The following is an 18,259-nucleotide window of genomic DNA, read 5'->3' on the forward strand; positions in this document are numbered from 1 at the left end:
TTGCTGTTATGAGTTGTGAGAGTTTGGAAGGATAACTTATTTCCTGACCCAGCAAAATTTGAAGCAAACCTGGAAGCAAATATTTCTTCTGTTTTTATTTCATTGTGGTCTAGCTTAAGTGAAAGTCATCAGTAAATTAACTATTTACTGGGTGTGGATCCCCATATAGTTATTGAAAACCCTAAATATTATGGAATTTTTTGAAAAATCTGGAAATTGGCTTATGGACAAAATTTCCATGAACATTTATGTGACACTGTTGTGAACATATGGATTCATTCATTCATTCATTCATTCATTTATTTAACGAATATTTATAAAACATCTACTATGTTCTGGGGACTCAAGATAAGTAGAATAATGCATTGTTTCGCCTTTTGTGATTAGCTTCAAAGTTGAATCGTGCCAGAATTTCTTTGTTTTTTAAAGGTTTAATGATATTCTGTTGCATATATATACCATATTTTTTTATCCATTCAACAGTAGGTGGGCACTTGGGTTGCATCCACCTTTTGGCTATTGTGAATAATACTGATATGAACATGGAAACCATGATTTTACTCTCTGCATGAACACATTCTTGATGTAAACAAATCAAGCAGGATCAAAGAGTATAGAGTAAAATGTTAAAATCCTTTCTCACCTTCCTTTTTCGCTCTCCTCTTTACTCTCTCAGGCAGCCACAGTTCACCATTACAGATGTTTGTACCCTTCCAGATGGTTTTCCATGCATTTGCATCCATACATAGCATGTAGACACACATGCCTAGGCGAGTCATCTGTGTTATATGTATTGTCCTGTAACTTTCCTTGTTTACCTTACATGCCTTAGATCATGCATTGGTAGGTGTCTAATGAGATGGAAACTGTTGGTTGGTCCCCAAAATTTTTAACTGGGCAGTAGCTACCCACAGTAAGATTACTTTCTCCACATTCTTTGTAACTACTTGTGGTCATGTGATTAAGCTAGCCAATGAGATGTAAGCAGAAGTATATGTGGTGTGTTCTAGATACTTCATCTAAGATGCAGCTGACACAAGTCTTTGTCTCATCTTCTCCCTTTCCTCCATCCTGCTGAAATGGGTGCGATGGCTGGGTTCCTGGGGATTCTCTGGTGCAAAGGTGCCATCCCAGCCCTGAATACCTTACCTCTGGATTTATGTGTGGGAAAGAAATAAATTTCTATCTGTGTAAAGTCCTGTTATCTTGTTATGTTACTCTGGGCCAAACCTAATTTTAAGTAATTTGTTTAACCATTATTAGGAGACTTTCAGCTTGTTTCCAATTTTTTTGCTATTATTAACAATGCTGAACATATTCATGTTTTTCTTTAGGATAGATTCCTTCAATTTTTTTTGCCAGTTCTTTTTCATTGTATTTATTGAGGTTTAATATATGTAGAGTAAAATTCATCTTAAACAGACAGTTCTGTGAGTTTTAACAAACACATAGTCATGTAACCCCCACCACAATCAAGATACAGAACAATGCATTAACCCTGCCCCCAAATCATCTCATATCCCTTTGTAGTCAACCTCTCCCACAGCCCTAGCACCATGAAAATGTTGATCAGTTTACTATGTCTGTAATCTTGTCTATTCCAGAATATCATATAGATGGGATTACATAGTATGCACTCCCAAGAAGGATGACATGCAAAGAACTTGAGAAAGGAAGAGAAGAAAAACAAAGTCTAGGCTTTTTATTTGTTAAGAAGTGAACGATTTCCTTGGGTTACTTAGCCAGTGGGATTTTGCAAAGCCAGGCTTTTGAAAACAGCAACCCCTTCCCCCTCATTAAGGTGTTTTAGAAGGTACGCGTTGCTCCATTGTAATATTGCTTATTTTAGAGGATTTTTCTTCAACTGAGTGGACCCTCAGTGAAAGGACATTGCTGAGTTGATCTAGCTCCTCGACCACTGTTTTAATAACCGCTTCTTCTTTTGAGTCTAAAATAAAACAAATGAAAGTTTAGTGTTCATTCTTAACAGGTTGAAAGGTATTTAGTGACAATGGGTAAGCTTTTTAAAAATGGTGTTTGCAAGTTCGTGAAAAATGAAATATTAATACTGTGTTTGAAGTCTATGTTTAGCAGGGCCTGGATCTCTTTCTTTTTTATTTATTTATTTATTTTTATTTTTTTTTTATTGCTTAAAGTATTACAAAGGGTATTACATATGTATCCATTTTATCCCCCCGCCCTAGATAGTCCCCTAGCCTCCCCTATCCCCCAGTGTCTTATGTCCATTGGTTATGCTTATATGCATGCATACAAGTCCTTTAGTTGATCTCTTACCCCCCTACCTCCTGCCCCCCAACCCTCCCCGGCCTTCCCGCTGCAGTTTGACAATCTGTTTGAGGCAGCTCTGCCTCTGTATCTATTATTGTTCAAAAGTTTATAATGGTCTCTATTGTCCATGAATGAGTGAGTGGATCTCTTTCTTGTATTTACCACTGTTTTTAGAGAAATGAGTGTTTGAGAGCATAAATGAAACATGGATTAAAACATGTAAATGTTAGGCATGTATAGGCCTGGAGCAACTAATGTCTTCTTGTAAACATCAACTTGCCCAAGTTTTGTGGTTTAAAATAAAGTAGTTCTGCTATCAAAGCATTGAAACTGTGAAAATAATAGTTTCTAAGTAAAAAAGATATTGAGGGATGGGTTCCCCATTTCAGCAATCTCATACTTTGACCACATCTGTTCTACTAGTATAAGAATATGAAATACGAATATTAAGAACTGTCATAAGCTTACAAATATAAGTGACTTAAATTTAATGCAATTTCTAGAGTTTAAAAGAGCTACAACAAGTAAAAATCCTCCCATACCTTTGACTTGATTTTCGGAATTTACAGGCTCACACCCTTTTGATATGTAACCTGTGGACTTGCTTTTTCTGCAAAGAGAAGAGTAAATTATTGCATTTATTTCATTCGGGAGCTCATAAATAATGATGAATTGGGAATGAAAGTTTTGGAATTCTAGTTTCAATAAGATTCAAATTCTTATGTTTAACGGACATTAGTAGGTTTTTCATGACTTCAATACAGTAAAAGAAGCGACTAAATGGATGTTTAATCTAAGTGGATGTTTAAATTAATGGATAAAAAATTCCCTTGTGATCAGACATTATCTCTTTCATCTAGCAATACGGTGACTGCAAGCTCTCATTCTGACTTTTCAGTCAATCACCTGGCCAATGAGCATGGTTGGCGTGCCTACTGCACTGAAAGCACCAGACTGTGTGCTATAGAGCCGAGATACAAGCAGTTTACGTTGTTGAAAAGAAAAGGGAGCACATGCAAGTAAAGTTACCTCTAACATGGCATGAAAGGTAAGAGAAGTGAAGAATGAATAGTGTAATGAGCACGTTGTTCAAAGGAGGGAGCCATCACCGTTAGGGTTCTTAAGAGAATATGCTGTAGAGACTGACTCTAGTCTTGGAAGATGCAGAAGATGCTGAGTCATGGTGAGACCATGGGCAAGATTTAGTAATAGCCGCTGATTACCGAATCCCCTTTGTGTGCAAGCCACTGTCATAAGCACTTTCCCTACATAGCGAGGCACTATTGTTAAAAGTATTTCAGAGTATGAATTTGGTGTTATCATAGTTCTACAGTAAAGAAACTGGGGTTTAAAGAGCTTAAGCAATGTGCTCAGATTCTCCCAAGGGTGTCATTCTGGTAACTAAGCAAGTAAAAATAAAATAGGATGTGTTATGATGAGAAATGTACTTCAACACTAAGTCACGGAAAGCCACTTGGATTAGAGTAGAGGAATTGTTCAACGTTCTGTATTTAAATGTTCTATATATTAACAGACTGCAAATATTTTACAGACTTAAACATTTGATTTTGCTGCCTGTTTTCATTTCAACTGGATGCAGTAATAACTTTCTAAGGCCATACACAGGCATGCTCTTTAGCGTAGGACATTCTAGGGTACAATATGAGTATACACGTATATTGAGAAAACCTGGCTGATGTGAGATGAATTTTTTAATAACTAGATTATTTTTCCATGTGTTAATATTTACCTTCCGTCTCCATCTATTAATATGCAATACGTTTCAATTTCTTTTTCTAAAAATATTTTGATATCGAGAAGCTGTTCATAGTCCAGCTTCTGGCCTTCGGTTTCCGTGCGGATCTGTTGGAGCTGTTCCTCCATCGCCCCGACCTGATCCTGGATTTGCTGGAGCTGAAGGCAGTAATAGCCTTCGGTCTCTGCCAGGGAGCATTCGTAGGAATGTTTCTGAAAGAAGAACAAAGCGAGGCTTGCCTGTAGAACCCATAAATAACACGTTCCTCTTTTCAACACTCTCAAGGCGGAATGAAATATTTGTATGGAGCCTAAATTCTTTCAATCGAAATCAGCATTAGCAAAGTTTAAAAATGTTTTTCCTTTTCATTGAAAAAAGTTTCTTTAAAAAAATTTGGGGGGTTGATGAGTCAGAAGTAATGTTTACGGACAAAATTCTTGATATTTAATATTTTTATATGTATTTAATATATCAATATATATTTGATATATTTTATCTTTTCAGTTACATATACTTTGTTACCTATTTTGTTATATGATATATGTATTTACTTATTACACACACACACATACACAAACACACACACACACAAATCAGTGGTGATTCCTACAAACCGTGGCCACGAGGGATTGAAGTTCTATTTCCAAGGTTTGCAGGTTGCGTTTCAGTTCCATCAGCTCATTCCTGGCCACTGTGGCTGCTCCCACATCGTCAGAAATCTGCTGTTGCAGCGAAGCACTCTGAAGCATAATTGTCAGAAGGGTTAGTGTCCAGCCTGGTGGTCTATTGAACAAACAGGCCCTTGACCTGGGTGTGTGATTTGTCACAGACGTACCTTCTCGTTAAACCAGGCTTCTGCCTCTTTGCGGTTCTGCTCGGCCAAGTCCTCGTACTCGGCCCTCATGTTGTTCAGCAGCACAGTTAGGTCCACGCCCGGGGCTGCATTCATCTCCACATTCACGTTCCCCCCGGCTGAACACTGCAGGACCTCCATTTCCTGGAGAAGGGATCAGTGTGGATATTCAAGGTGGAATTTTGAGAATCACAGGGCTGTGAAATGAACAGTGAACTCGCGGAAGGAAATCTGATACGACACAGAGCCACCCCGCAGTGTCCTTACCTCCTCATGGTTTTTCTTCAGGTAAGCCAGCTCCTCAGTAAGGGCCTCACACTGGATCTCCAGGTCGGCTGTGCACAGGGTCAGCTCATCCATCACTCTGTGCAGACCATTGATGTCGGCCTCCACGCTCTGGTGCAGCGCAAGCTCGGTTTCATACCTGGAAGGCCATTAAAGAGCATGAGAATTATAGTCACAGGCAGGTGCAAGGTACCTTCTTCAGACATTTCATGTACTGAAAGATGATGCCTGTACACGCTGCTGAAGCTGATGGTGATGGCAACGTGATGGGTCGCTTTGGAATCCCCACTCATCTATGGACATTATTTTGGAGGAGTTGTTTTTCAGAGATGATTTTTGTCACCCAAATATGCTTAACAGCTGAATAAAAATGTGGTTTCAAGTTTACTATGGCTTTTTAAAATAAGGATGCATTTAATTTCTTCAGTGATCCAGTCTGACTTTATAAAAACATGTTGGTTCAAGTAGGGGGTGAGGGCATATGCTGGGGGTGGGAGCGGCCAGGGAGAGGTCAATCAGGGGGAAAAGGAGACATATCTAATACTTTAAACAATAAAGAATTTAAATTAAAAAACATGTTGGTTTTTAAAGCAAAAGACATGTTCTTTACTCCAAATGTAGTCTTTTTCCCTTAGTTATAAGAATGACTTTATTTTTTACCTACTTCAGCCTGAAGTCATCAGCGGTCAGTCTGGCATTGTCATTTTGTAGAACAATGCTGGCATTACAGGTGGTCACAGAAATGATCTAAATAGGGTAGATTGTGCAAAATGTTAAGTTCCAAAAGTCAAGGAAAACTCCAGATTTAAGTGTGATTCTTATCTTCTTAACCCATCAAGTATCTATTTTAGTACAATTTTTTTTCTACATTAAAAGGAATCTGGATTTTCCTTGGATAATAAATGCCTAGAACTTAAGAGCCAAAGTGTAAGTTTTATAATCATGAATACTTTTATTACTCTTGATTAAAAACTATGAGCTAAATATAAGATCAACAAAATGATTCTGTCTGTTTTAAAACTATTTCTTTTTCATTCATTCATTCTACAAATGTTTATTATCAGGCTCCAAACCCTAGGAATACATCATTTATAGTTGCTAAGCACATTTGCTATTTTGTGTTGCCTTTAGGTTATGGACACCTCAGATCTATAATAAAAGTCTGCAAATCCACATTTCTTACCTGCCTTTTAAGATCGTCAATGACTGAGGAATATCTACTGTAGTCATGATCCAGTCCCCGGCAAGAACCAGGCCCATATCTCTCATACCAGCACTTGATCTTCTGCTCAAGGTCTGTGTTGGCTTCCTCCAGAGCTCGCACGTGGTCCAGGTAGGACGCCAGGCGGTCGTTGAGGTTCTGCATGGTCATCTTTTCATTGCCAGAGAGGAGGCCATGCTCATTTCCAAGAAAACCAGCACAGACGCCACTTCCCAGCCCTCCACCGCCGCTGTAGAAACCTCCCCCAGAAGAAACGCTCCCAAGAGCACAAGAAAAGCTGCTTCCTGCTCCAGGCCCACTGCACACATTCCCAGCCCCGAAGCCTGCCCCTCCACCAGACAGCCGGCCAGGGCCAGCTTGAGAGCAGACCCGCCTGGATCCACTAGAAAGTCGAAAGGACATGGCGACAGCACAGCTGAGCAGCCCTTTCTCAGAGCAGAGCAAAGCCGAAGCGCACCACCCATAGCACTTACTCCCATTGGCCTTTTATAGGATGCGGTACGTCATTTCAGTCTTTACTATGCCGATTTATAATAAAATGTTACTCATACTCTAATTGTTGTTTTTCATAACTGGGTGATTGTCAATACTGTCCAGTCTGTAGGTGGAAAAGTGCCCAAGGATATCTTTCCATATGAAGAGGTGCCAGATGGAGTAATATTGAGTCATAGCTTCGAAGGTCAAACTTAAATAGACAGCTTTTTGACCTCTGGAATAGAATCATTTCCCCCTCTACATAGAAAAATTTAATAAGTCAAATGGGAAATGTCTACTGCTTTTGTCCTGTAAATGCTTATGAAGTATCTTTACTATTATTCATGCATTTATTGAGTGTTTTCTTTCTTATTAAAATCAGATACTCTCAATATATAGTGATCCTTTGGTGGTGGGAGTTTTTTAATAGATTTTTTAAAAACTGAAATAACAGAAGCCCTGCAGTTACCATTTTAACTAAAAAGAATGAATATGTGGCCTTGACAGAAAGTTAATTGCAATTGAGATTTCTTGGCTGAGTCCAGGAGCAGAAATGTCCATTCAACTAACTTCTGTCTCCATATTGTTCATTTCTCTACCTCAAAAATATTGTGTTACTGCCTTTTAGTTTAAATTTATGTATTTAAGGCATCATGGATTATTTTGAGAAGTGATTATCAATGTTCCTATTGATGAGTGGGGAGTTAAATAGATGAAGAGGAGTGTTTTCATTATTACCTAGAAAGCCAGTGATTTGGTACTCTGAATAGAAGATTAATTGTCATAGATAAGAAGGCTTTTCATTCTCTTGCCTTGATGCCATGGGAAGTTAACCTGTCTGGTTGGGCTTCATTTCCCTATTGGGCAAATGAAAATAATAATGTTGAACAGTCTCAAATGAATGTTGAGCTATTCCAATAATTAATGACTATAAAACAGTCTGCAGGGCACAAACATTTTGTACATGTTAATTACTTAAATTATTATAATAAAGTGGCCATGTCAGAAGGGTCAGGTCTCTGTCATTTATAATGGTACAAATTGATTGGTTGACTAATTATGGGTTTGAATAGTTTTGAAACAGTAATTTTTTCTGAATGAGATTTTTTTCAAGGTTGTGGACATTGTTGACTAGTTTGAAAAAACCTCCAACGTTACTGTTCATAAAAGATATGGAATATTGGGTGGCCCAGAATGCATGGATTTTTTTTGACCAAAATATTTTAAGATAATTAATAGAAAACTGAAATTCAGACCACTTGACCATGTTTAGAACATGTGTGATGAATTAAGAGATGCAGCTCATATTCAGGGACTTATTACTGATTTTGTTGTGACCTGATCAAAATTTTAATCCTTTGCTCATATCACCCAGGAATAAAACAAGAAAAACAGAGTAGTTTGTCAGTGTAATAGTTTATAATTCTTGAGTTATAAGAGGTATTATGAGACTGCAAAGTATTATTAACATAAACTACTGGTCTCTAGATATTTTATAAATAATAATTAACTTGCAATCTTTTGTGAAATAAGTTAAGCATATATTATTAGGACCATTTTGAAGATGAGTTGACTCTGAAGCTAAGTGGCCACACAGATCACAAAACATTTTTATGTCAAAGCAAGACTGCAATGTCTGATGCTTAACTCCTCAAAATGTCATCTATTATTCATATGAGCAACTCTCCTGAATTTTCTTAATCATAAATTTCTTCTAAAATAATAGTTTAGCTTAGTTAGTCCTTTCTGGAAGAGGGAGATAGATTTAACAAATTCTCTAGGCCATTTCTATCTATGTACTAGTATGTCTACCCTGACAGTGGTTATTTTATTCAGGATACGTGTGTTCAGCCACGTATCATTATCATTTTTTCAGAATCTATTAGGTATTAGAACGTTCATTTTATAATGTGCATACCGTATTTGATTTAAACTTTTAAGTTATGCAGTGTTAATGTTTGCTTATCTCAGGATGAAGTTTTTCATTACATAATCTTGTCCTAATGATCATATACTAATTTTGCCCCTGATAATTTAGTGTTTAGCTTCAAACATGCTTTGCTATCTTTTGCCATTGTCTGAAATTCACATTCTACATTTGTTAGCTGGGTTTAGACATGTATTTTTCTTGGATATGAATGATGTTTGTTTTGTCACTAGATTTCTAGTTTTTCCCCCCCTGAGAATCAGATTCTAGTATCCCAACTCCTCCACAAAATGGCTCCCCTGGTTTGTTTGGGAAGGAGACGCTGATGACTTTGCTTAATCTCAGACTAATTGGGGTTAGAGTGCAGTTAGTTGTTTTTATCCTCCCTTTCTAGAAGGAAGGTAGACTCCTGAGGTTCTCCCTAGCATGGTGTTATGATGTGGTTAAGCACACCGACTCTGAGCCACAGCTTTTGTATCCACTCATCTACTGAGGAAACTCATATGGTTGGCTTTTTAAGAATATGTTTTTTATTGATTTTTAGAGAGAGAGTAATGCAGAGGGATAGAGAGATAGAAACATTGATGAGAGAGGAACATCATCAGTCGGCTGCCTCCTGCATGCACCCCACTGGGGATCGAGCCTGCAACTGAGGTACATGCCCTCGACTGGAATTGAACCCGGGACCATTCAGTCTGCAGACTGAAGCTTTATCCACTGAGCCAAACTGACTAGGGCAGGTATATATATATTTTTGATGCAATTGTAAATGGGATTATTTTCCTAGTTTCTCTTTCTGATAGTTCATTATTGGTGTATAAAAATGCAACCGATATCTAGATATTTATTTTGTATCCTGCTACTTTATTGAATTTATTTATCAGTTCTAGTAGTTTTTTTGTGAAATCTTTAGGGTTCTCTATATACAGTATCATGTCATTTGCAAATAGTTTTACTTCTTCCTTTCCAATTTGAGTGCCTTTTATTTGTTCTTGCTGATAGCTGTGGCTTGCACTTACAGTACTATAATATGCAAATTGTCTCCTTGGGCAGTCGTTCAACCACTCACTATGACATGAACTGACTACCAGGGGGCGACACAGAACATGGTGGATGTCGATGACGTGCTGTGGCCTCTCCCTGGCTACCTGAGGGTGGGGGTAACAGGGATAGAGGTGTGGTGAGAATGCGGGTTATCTGCTGAGCTTGCTCTCACTCCCCCTGCTACCCTCCCCCGGGATGCCAGGGCTTGTGGGCCGGGAAAGCCCCCCGCGCTCAGGTGCCAGGCACCTGCGAGGAGCCCGGCTCACACCCATGTGGCCTCTTCTGGTTGAGCTGGGCCTCAGCTGCTGGGACTGCAGGGGCCAGTTGGGCTCCCCATGAGTTCACGCAGGAGCTGGTTTGCAAGGCCGGCCAGGAGAGAGCGTGCTGCCTGCCCAGCTTCCATGTGGTGCTGCTGGGTGGCCCAGATGCCCATGCTATGCTCTGGCCCATGGCGTCTGGCTGTGCTCACCGCATCTCTGCGTGGGGACTCGGGCGCCGTGACTCAGGTGGAGGGGGGTGCACGGGGGCCTGGGGGCCCAGAGGTCAGCTGAGACCTGCCCTTCCATGCCAGACACTTGCTTAGGGACTGCACCCGAACACGAATTTTGTGCACCGAGCCTCTAGTATTGAATAAGCATATTGAAAGCATACATCCCTGTCTTGCTTCTGATCTTAAGGGAAAAGCCCATTGAGTATGATGTTGGCTGTCATATGTGGGATTGTCATATGTGGACTTCATTATGTCCCTGGCAGACAGAACCCCTGATGATTTTCACAGCGAGATGTTATGTGGCGCCTCTTCCTGGCTCTGGTGCTCTGGACTGGGAAACCTCACTCTCCTAAGGGAAAACCTTTGCAGCTGAGATAGCCCTCTGGGATCTCAGCCGCCACCTGTGGGAATGAAGCCAGCCTTTTTGGGTCTCCACCCTTTCTACCCGTCTCGATGTGGCTTCCTCTGTAAATTCTTGGTTATAAGACTTGTGTTCGGCTAGTTCTCAGTTGGTTATTCAGGTTGGTTGTTCTATATTTTAGTTGTCATTCCAGTCTGATTCCTGGGAGGAGGTGAGTATAGCTTCCACCTACTCTACCACCAGTTTGGCTCTCCCAATCTTTCATCTTTCTGAAGGTAGGCAGTTATCACTATAAAGTTCCTACTTAATACTGGTTTGCCAAATCCCATAAGTTTTGGTAAATTGAATTTTCATTTTCATTTGTCTCAATGTATTTTTCTATTTCTCCTTTGATTTCTTTGACCCATTAATTGCTCAGGAGTGTGTTGTTAAATTTCTATGTATTTCTGAAATTTCCAATTTTCCTCCTATTATTGATTTCTAGTTTCATACCAGTGTGGTCAGAAAAGATACTTGTTATGATATCAGTCTTCTGAAATTTGTTTGGTGGCCTAACATTGTGAAATTGACCACCTGCCTCATCTAGTCCTCACATTTCTCTCTTTTCCTTTCTACCTTCAAATATCACCATTTTTAGTTTTAGTATTTTTTGTTTTGTTTCATTTTTAGGATATTTCTGATTCTCCAGTTCCTTATTTCCACTTCTCTGTCATGTTGCACTTAGGGATTAGATTTTGTTAACTGTTTTATTCTCCTTACCAGCACTTAGTGTGTGTTTAACAAGTATTTTTACAAGGAAGGACAATGTAAAACTTTACAGAAATGCGAAAAAGACTCCACCTAGTTTGCCTGTTAAATTTACTCCGAATTTCTGAAGGTCATTGAATTAAATAGAAGAAATGAAAAACAAAATTTAGTTCCAACTTGGGGTTAAGTTTACAATGCAAAGACTGACCAGAACCTGTGAAGATGACTTGCAACAGGAAAAACTTTTATTGAAACCCCACCACAGAGAAAGGCAAAGGAATGTTACTACTCTAAAAAGAATTTGTCTTCATTCACTGGAAGGAAAGCAGAAACATAAGAGGTCCCTTATTTAGGAATCTAGCTTCAATTTGACATTTTAATTTAAGGCCATTCTTTTGGGGCTCAGGAAGGCACCCTCTGTTCACTCTTCATGTTGTTGACTTTGGTGGATTTCTCTTCCATGGTTTGAACTCTGGACGAGAGGACTTTGCCACGAGGATCTATTTCTTCAACAATTGTTTTAATCACGGTGCCTTTAGATGCCTCTAAAATGACACACATGAATTGGTAAGATTTCTCAAATTCATAAAGAGGAAATAACTTGTCATTTGGAACATATACAAATAAACACTGAATGCTCAACACCACTTTTGTTTACCTTTTATCTGATTTCCTGGTCCTTGGTAGCCTTTTGATTTAATGCAAGAGCTGTAAAAATATAGAGAGCTTGTATGAATAATTTCACTCTGTGTTTTGCTGAGGAAACGGAAAAATATTGATTTAGCATGGGAGAGCATTGGATTCTTAAATAACAGTAGAAGAAATTTAGGTACACACGATGTAGGTCAGAGATACTTTGTACTTGATTTTAAAAAATAGTTAACAACCTTAAAATAAATTATTTTCTCAATGGAAGTAGTCCTTACCCATCCTCTCCATCTATCAGGCGGCAGTAGGTCTCAATCTCTTTTTCCAGGTGGACCTTGATGTCCAGGAGCTGCTCGTACTCGAGTTTCTGGCCCTCGGTCTCTGTTCTGACCTGGTGCAGCTGCTCCTCCAGGGCCCCGATCTGAGCCTGGATCTGGGCCAGCTGCGCACAGTAGTTGCCTTCCGTCTCTGTCAGGGAGCACTCCAGGGACTGTTTCTATGGGTCAGTAAGACAATTTAGTAGAAAATGTCACAGTGTTGTTTTAGCGTAAGGCAAAGCACATAGATATTTCAGAGAGTTATCTTCATGCAATGCAAATAATATTTACTCAAAAGATTCCACTCGTTCAATATTAATGGTTGCCTTTATTATGTGTCATACTATTTTTATCTGTGAGAATAACACAGTTGCTGTTGAATGTTACTCGCATACCCAGGAGTGTTAGCAAAGATGAAGTTGTTTCCTCACAGGGCACAGTGTAAAGATTCCCCCGCACCCACCCAATATAGCCCGTGCTTGGAGAGTCTGACACAATTTGCCACTTTCCCCCAGAATAAAAGTTCCCCTAAACTTTGCTACCTCGTTTCTAATCATGTGACAGCCTTGTCTCATGAGGACTGCAGCTCTTCTATGAAAAAACAATCCTGTAGTGACCTGCGTATACTTTCCAGAAGTAGAATGACCCAAAGAATGACCTTTTCCTCTTTAAATCCTTTGATTCATTGGCTTGTGGATCCACATGGGTTTATATAGGGTTTCTATAGAAACCCACAGAGGGATGGATGCTTGCTATAATTTTACACAGAATAAAGATGAGAATGTCTTACCCATTCATCTGCAATGATTTTTATACAAAGTCCTAATTTTATATACAATTATAGCCTCTTTTATGGATAAATCTGGGGGTTTACTAGCCACTGTGGAAAAAAGTTTAGACTTGGGAATTAGAAAACTTGGAGAGAAGTTATGGTTCCTTCGTATCCCACTGTGGGACTCTGGGAAAACGGCTTAACTTCTTTGAATCTCAGATTCTCCTGTTGGAAATAATGACAGGAATTACAAAGTCTTTCCTGCCGAAGCCCCAGAGTTATTGTGGAGTCGTGTGGGTGAAAGTGCTGGGCAAACCCTTAATAAATAAGGTTGTTATTATCATCATGCGTGCTCAGCTTTCTAGGCAAGCTTCATGCCTCTACTTTGCTTCCTGTTTGTGCCACTTAAAAAGGAACTTGTAAGTGCTCTTAATTAAGTGGGCAAAAGGAATGCTAGATGAAGAAGCTAGGTGGGGAGCAAACGGATTTCTGCACTCCACGGACAGTGGCTTCTGATCTTTTGTCTTGGGAGAGAAGATTCATGGTAAAACTATTTCTTTTACGAGTGCCCCCCCCCCAATAACTATACTTGCTAATTTCTAATGTTTCATAATAATTAGCATCTAGATATAGTTTTCAGGCAGAGAGGAATCTACTGTGCAAAGTGCAGATGTGCCTTATTTCAAGCATAATAATGAATGGGTAAGTATCGTGTAGAAGAAAACTCTCTCTGAAATATTTCTTAACTTCTAAAGCAAACACATTATTATTATTATTATTAGTAGTAGTAGTAGTAGTAGTAATTTTTTTACTTACCATTGCTAAGAGGGACTGAAGTTCAATCTCCAGGGTTTGAAGAGTACGTTTCATCTCAGTAAGTTCATTTCGAGCGGAGGTGGTGGCCCCAGCATTGTCAGAGATCTGCTGCTGCAGCGAGGCGCTCTGAAACAGTCAGGAGTTAGGTCAGGGTGATGCTTGCCCTCCCGTCCCGGGGCCAGGTCAGCGCGCCCTAGCGTTGTCTCACCTTCTCGTTGAACCAGGCCTCCGCATCCCGGCGGTTCTGCTCGGCCAGGTCTTCGTACTCGGCCCGCATGTTGTTCAGCAGAACCGTGAGGTCCACCCCGGGCGCCGCGTTCATCTCCACGTTCACGTTGCCCCCAGCGGCGCACTGCAGAGCCTTCATTTCCTGGCACCGATTTGTTAAACCGTGTTAGTTAGGATCTGAATGTTTTTTGTTTTTTTTAAAATATATATTTTATTGATTTTTCACAGAGAGAAAGGGAGAGGGACAGAGAGTTAGAAACATCGATGAGAGAAACATTGATCAGCTGCCTCCTGCACACCCCCTACTGGGGATGTGCCCGCAACCAAGGTACATGCCCTTGACCGGGCTCGAACCCGGGACCCTTCAGTCCGCAGGCCGAGGCTCTATCCACTGAGCCAAACCGGTCAGGGCAGGATCTGCATGTTTTTAAAGGAGCCAGACAAACACGATCCATACAGTTAGACACTTTTTTTTTTTTTTTAGGGTTAGTTTCTTTAGAAGGGGATGAATAGAAACATTTTAAACCATCAAACCATATGGAGAAATTGACAAGTTTCTCCTTGAGATTGATTTCAGACATTACAGTTGTCATCTGAAAGGCATTTTTAGAGTTTGGGAGGAGGGCGGGTTGTGGAATCGGGGGAGAGAGGCCCCTACCTCCTCGTGATTCTTCTTGAGATACGCCAGCTCCTCGGTCAGAGTCTCCAGCTGGATCTCCAGGTCCGTCCTGCACAGAGTCAGCTCATCCAGGACCCGGCGCAAACTGCTGACGTCTGCGTCCACGCTCTGGTGAAGGGCCTGCTCGTTCTCAAACCTCAGAAAATATTTGAAAGTTTGATCACGTTAGTCACACCACCTTTTAGGCCACTGTAGAACTTGAAGCTTTGAGGTCAAACTGTTAAAATATACTCAGAACTTTACTTGGATCGGCCATAAGGCAATACATGAATTTCTCTGAAGCAAGAGAACGGAAATAGTCAAAATTTTCTTTCATGTGATGGTGACATTCATCTGTCGGCCCTCATATTTCCCAAGTAAAATATATAATTCAGGCTAGTTATAATACACATTTAACAGACAAAGAGAAACAAAGAATTGAGCCAACCTCAAATAGCCTAAATAAAAGAGTGACCTGCTTAAATAATTTTTTTAAAAAATTCTCTTAAGCTCTACTTACTTTAGCCTGAAGTCATCAGCTGTTAGTCTCGCATTATCATTTTGCAGGACAACACTGGCATTACTTGTAGTTGCAGAAATTATCTGATAAATGGAGAATTATTGAAGAGTGAGGAAATCCTTTTTAAATTTTCAAATTTCCTTGAAGAAAGTCACCAATGAAATAATAGTAATATTTCTGGCACCCTGACTCCAATAATAAGATGATTCTATTGAAAATGGGAAATTTAAGTCTGACCTCTTTTACTCCCCTCCCCCACCCCCATAAAAAACAACTAAAAACTCTTTTTATAGAAAAGCCTGTAATATATAGCTGGAGACATTGGGCAGTTTTTGATATTTTGATATTATTAAAAGCATCAATATGCACACTTCGTACCAGGTGCTAAGTGAGACATGTTCAAAGATGAGAATTTTAATATACATTATTTTTAATGTACATTATTTTTAATATGAATAACGAAGTACCGAGAATTAGAAGCTGAAGGCAGAGCCCTGCTTCCTGTGTGTGATTGCTTATATATTTGTGAGTGTGTGCATGTAGCTAAATACTCTTATGGGTCTTAACCCTCATAACATTGTGCTTCTTACCTGGCTCCTAAGGTCGTCAATTATCGGGAAGTATCTGCTGTAATCGTGATCCAGACCGCGGCAAGAGCCAGGCCCATATTTCTCATACCACCCTTTGATCTTCTGCTCCAAGTCCGCATTGGCCTCCTCTAGGGCTCGGACGTTGTCCAGGTAGGAGGCCAGGCGGTCGTTGAGGTTCTGCATGGTCACCTTCTCGTTGCCGGACAGGAGGCCGTGTTCATTGCCAAGGAAGGCAGCACAGGAAGCGCTTCCCCCGCCCAGCCCTGAGCCATAGCCTCCTACAGACGAGTTGCTCCCAAAGGTGCAAGAGAAGCCACTTCCAATGCCCGGCACACCGCACGTGTTTCCAGCCCCAAAGCCAGCTCCCCCACTAGACAGCCGCACAGAGCCCACGCCCGCGCAGGAGCCCAGGCGTCTGGATGCAGAAGAGAAGCGCACAGACATGGTGCCCAGACTGGAGCGAAGCTTGTGCCTGGAACGAAGCTGCCTGGTGAATGTCCTGCTCACACAGTTCACTTTGTCTTTATATACACGTGATCAGGGTGTTTCTGGATGAACCTTGCAACCCAGAGCAAAATGGTGCTTGCCAGCTCATCATGAATTATTTATAATTGGGTGACTTTTTTTTTTTTTTAATGAATGTCTTTACCCTACTGTGTCCATTTCTGTAGGTGGGTAGTTACCTTGGGGTTATATGTTATCTCCAAAATAAGACAGGAAGGAGAATTATCAAGATTATTATAGTGACGCATTTCAAATTTAGTATGAGTAAGTCTTCCTGTCTCCCAGGCTTCAGGAATATAAAATCCCTAAAAGAGTAAAAAAGTGTCATAGACAAGTTTCTCTTTCTCTTGATTAACTAACAACACTCCATTCCCCTCACCCCCAGCAAGTGAGGTAACATATTTATGGTTTTCTATGGATAATATGATCTTTCTTTTTGATCTGTTGAAAAGAATCTCAAGACCAGCAGTTCTCAACCTGTGGGTTGCGACACCTTTGGCGGTCGAACAACCCTTTCACAGGGGTCGCCTAAGACCATCCTGCATATCAGATATTTACATGACGACTCATAACAGTAGCAACATTACAGTTATGAAGTAGCAACGAAAATAATTTTATGGTTGGGTCACAACATGAGGAACTGTATTTAAAGGGCCAGAAGGTGGAGAACCACTGCTCAAGACCTTGGGCTCATGGTACCAGAGGAATGTGACCAGGTCTTTAAATGAAAACTGAAGAATTACCATTTCATCTTTACTTGTTTTCTGTCTAAGTTCTCTTGCTAACCAGGTTAAGTGAAGGTATTGGTTACCTGTCTGGACCTCAGTCCCCTCATCTGTAAAATGAAGGGACTAGACTATGGCCTGTATGTTTTCTACTTCTGGATTTCTTTTAAAAATGTAAATAGGGTTGCCTCTGTGTGGTGGCATTATAGGTAGACTTTATTATTTAAAAAATGTTGTTGTTGTTGATTTTTAGAGAGACAGGAAAGGAACATCGATGTAGATCAAAACATCGATTGATTGCCTCCTGCATGACCTCTACTGGGGATGGAGCCCACAAGCTGGGCATGTGCCTTGACTGGGAATTGAATGCAACCTTTGGTGTACTAGACAACGCTTGATCAACTGAGCCACCCTGGCCAGAGCTATTTCTATATTTCTTGTACTTTCACATTTCTTTCATTATTTCTAGAAAACTTTTCTGCATTCATTTTCTCCACCTTTCATTTCCTACTCACTCCTGAATTTGGTCCCAGCACTTTATGAAATTAATCTCTCAAAGATTGCTAATTACCCCACATCACTAATCCAGTCATCATTTCTCAAATTCCTTCTCCTACACTCTCTTAGACACATTTGATACTAAATTCAGTTTTACTGAATTTTCAATAACTGTTTTCTGAGAATACCTCTATATCTCCGCTCCTCTTCCTTCTTCATAGTTCATAGTTTCTTGCTCTAAAATTTGCCATTTCTTACATTTTGTGCTCAGTGTTCCTGATTTGTACACACTCTCTCTTGGTGATCTCATCCCTTTTTGGCTCCCAGGTGCATGTTCTAAATATACGTTTTTAGCACCGTCCTTTCCCCCTCTCTGGACCCTCACCTTACGACACCCTCCAGACATTTCTACTTGGATATTCTGTCTTGACTTCCAACTCAACACATAATTATCTTGGCATCGAAATTTGATCTTTTGCATCTTTTTTCATTAGTTGCTGGTGGAATTACTGTGCCATGCTCAAGATTACTAAGA

At 40.1% G+C, this 18,259-nt stretch overlaps 2 protein-coding genes across 2 annotated transcripts; both read right to left on the reverse strand.

Moving 5' to 3' along the window:
* Positions 1 to 1,792: 1,792 nt before the first annotated feature.
* LOC132218986 (keratin, type I cytoskeletal 26-like) lies at positions 1,793 to 6,807 on the reverse strand. The gene is made up of 8 exons (XM_059670966.1): positions 6,367 to 6,807; positions 5,848 to 5,930; positions 5,166 to 5,322; positions 4,881 to 5,042; positions 4,660 to 4,785; positions 4,040 to 4,257; positions 2,832 to 2,899; positions 1,793 to 1,948 (listed from the first exon to the last, which is right to left on the reverse strand). Exons 1-8 carry the CDS (start codon positions 6,805 to 6,807, stop codon positions 1,797 to 1,799), a joined length of 1,407 nt encoding a protein of 468 aa, XP_059526949.1. The 3' UTR covers positions 1,793 to 1,796.
* Positions 6,808 to 11,753: 4,946 nt separating this feature from the next.
* On the reverse strand, positions 11,754 to 16,531 carry LOC132217864 (keratin, type I cytoskeletal 27). Its single transcript, XM_059668289.1, has 8 exons — positions 15,998 to 16,531; positions 15,408 to 15,490; positions 14,888 to 15,044; positions 14,210 to 14,371; positions 14,002 to 14,127; positions 12,375 to 12,592; positions 12,107 to 12,156; positions 11,754 to 11,993 (listed from the first exon to the last, which is right to left on the reverse strand). The coding sequence occupies exons 1-8, from the start codon at positions 16,439 to 16,441 to the stop codon at positions 11,851 to 11,853; spliced, it is 1,383 nt and encodes a 460-aa protein (XP_059524272.1). The 5' UTR covers positions 16,442 to 16,531; the 3' UTR covers positions 11,754 to 11,850.
* Between the last annotated feature and the right edge of the window lie 1,728 nt (positions 16,532 to 18,259).

Source organism: Myotis daubentonii, chromosome 16 (genome assembly GCF_963259705.1).
Source record: "Myotis daubentonii chromosome 16, mMyoDau2.1, whole genome shotgun sequence".
Classification (NCBI taxonomy): domain Eukaryota; kingdom Metazoa; phylum Chordata; class Mammalia; order Chiroptera; family Vespertilionidae; genus Myotis; species Myotis daubentonii.

Bases quoted from the DNA above. Each gene is read 5' to 3' on its own strand.
- LOC132218986 (XM_059670966.1), bottom strand. From the start codon at position 6,807: ATGTCCTTTCGACTTTCTAGTGGATCCAGGCGGGTCTGCTCTCAAGCT. The intron at 5,931-6,366 runs GTAAGAAATGTG...TACCCTATTTAG, and splicing joins TTGACGATCTTAAAAGGCAG to ATCATTTCTGTGACCACCTG. The intron at 2,900-4,039 runs GTAAATATTAAC...TTCTCTTTGCAG, and splicing joins TTAATAGATGGAGACGGAAG to AAAAAGCAAGTCCACAGGTT.
- LOC132217864 (XM_059668289.1), bottom strand. From the start codon at position 16,441: ATGTCTGTGCGCTTCTCTTCTGCATCCAGACGCCTGGGCTCCTGCGCG. The intron at 15,045-15,407 runs GTAAGTAGAGCT...ATATTTTCTGAG, and splicing joins GCTGATGACTTCAGGCTAAA to GTTTGAGAACGAGCAGGCCC. The intron at 11,994-12,106 runs GTAAACAAAAGT...GTGTCATTTTAG, and splicing joins ACCAGGAAATCAGATAAAAG to AGGCATCTAAAGGCACCGTG.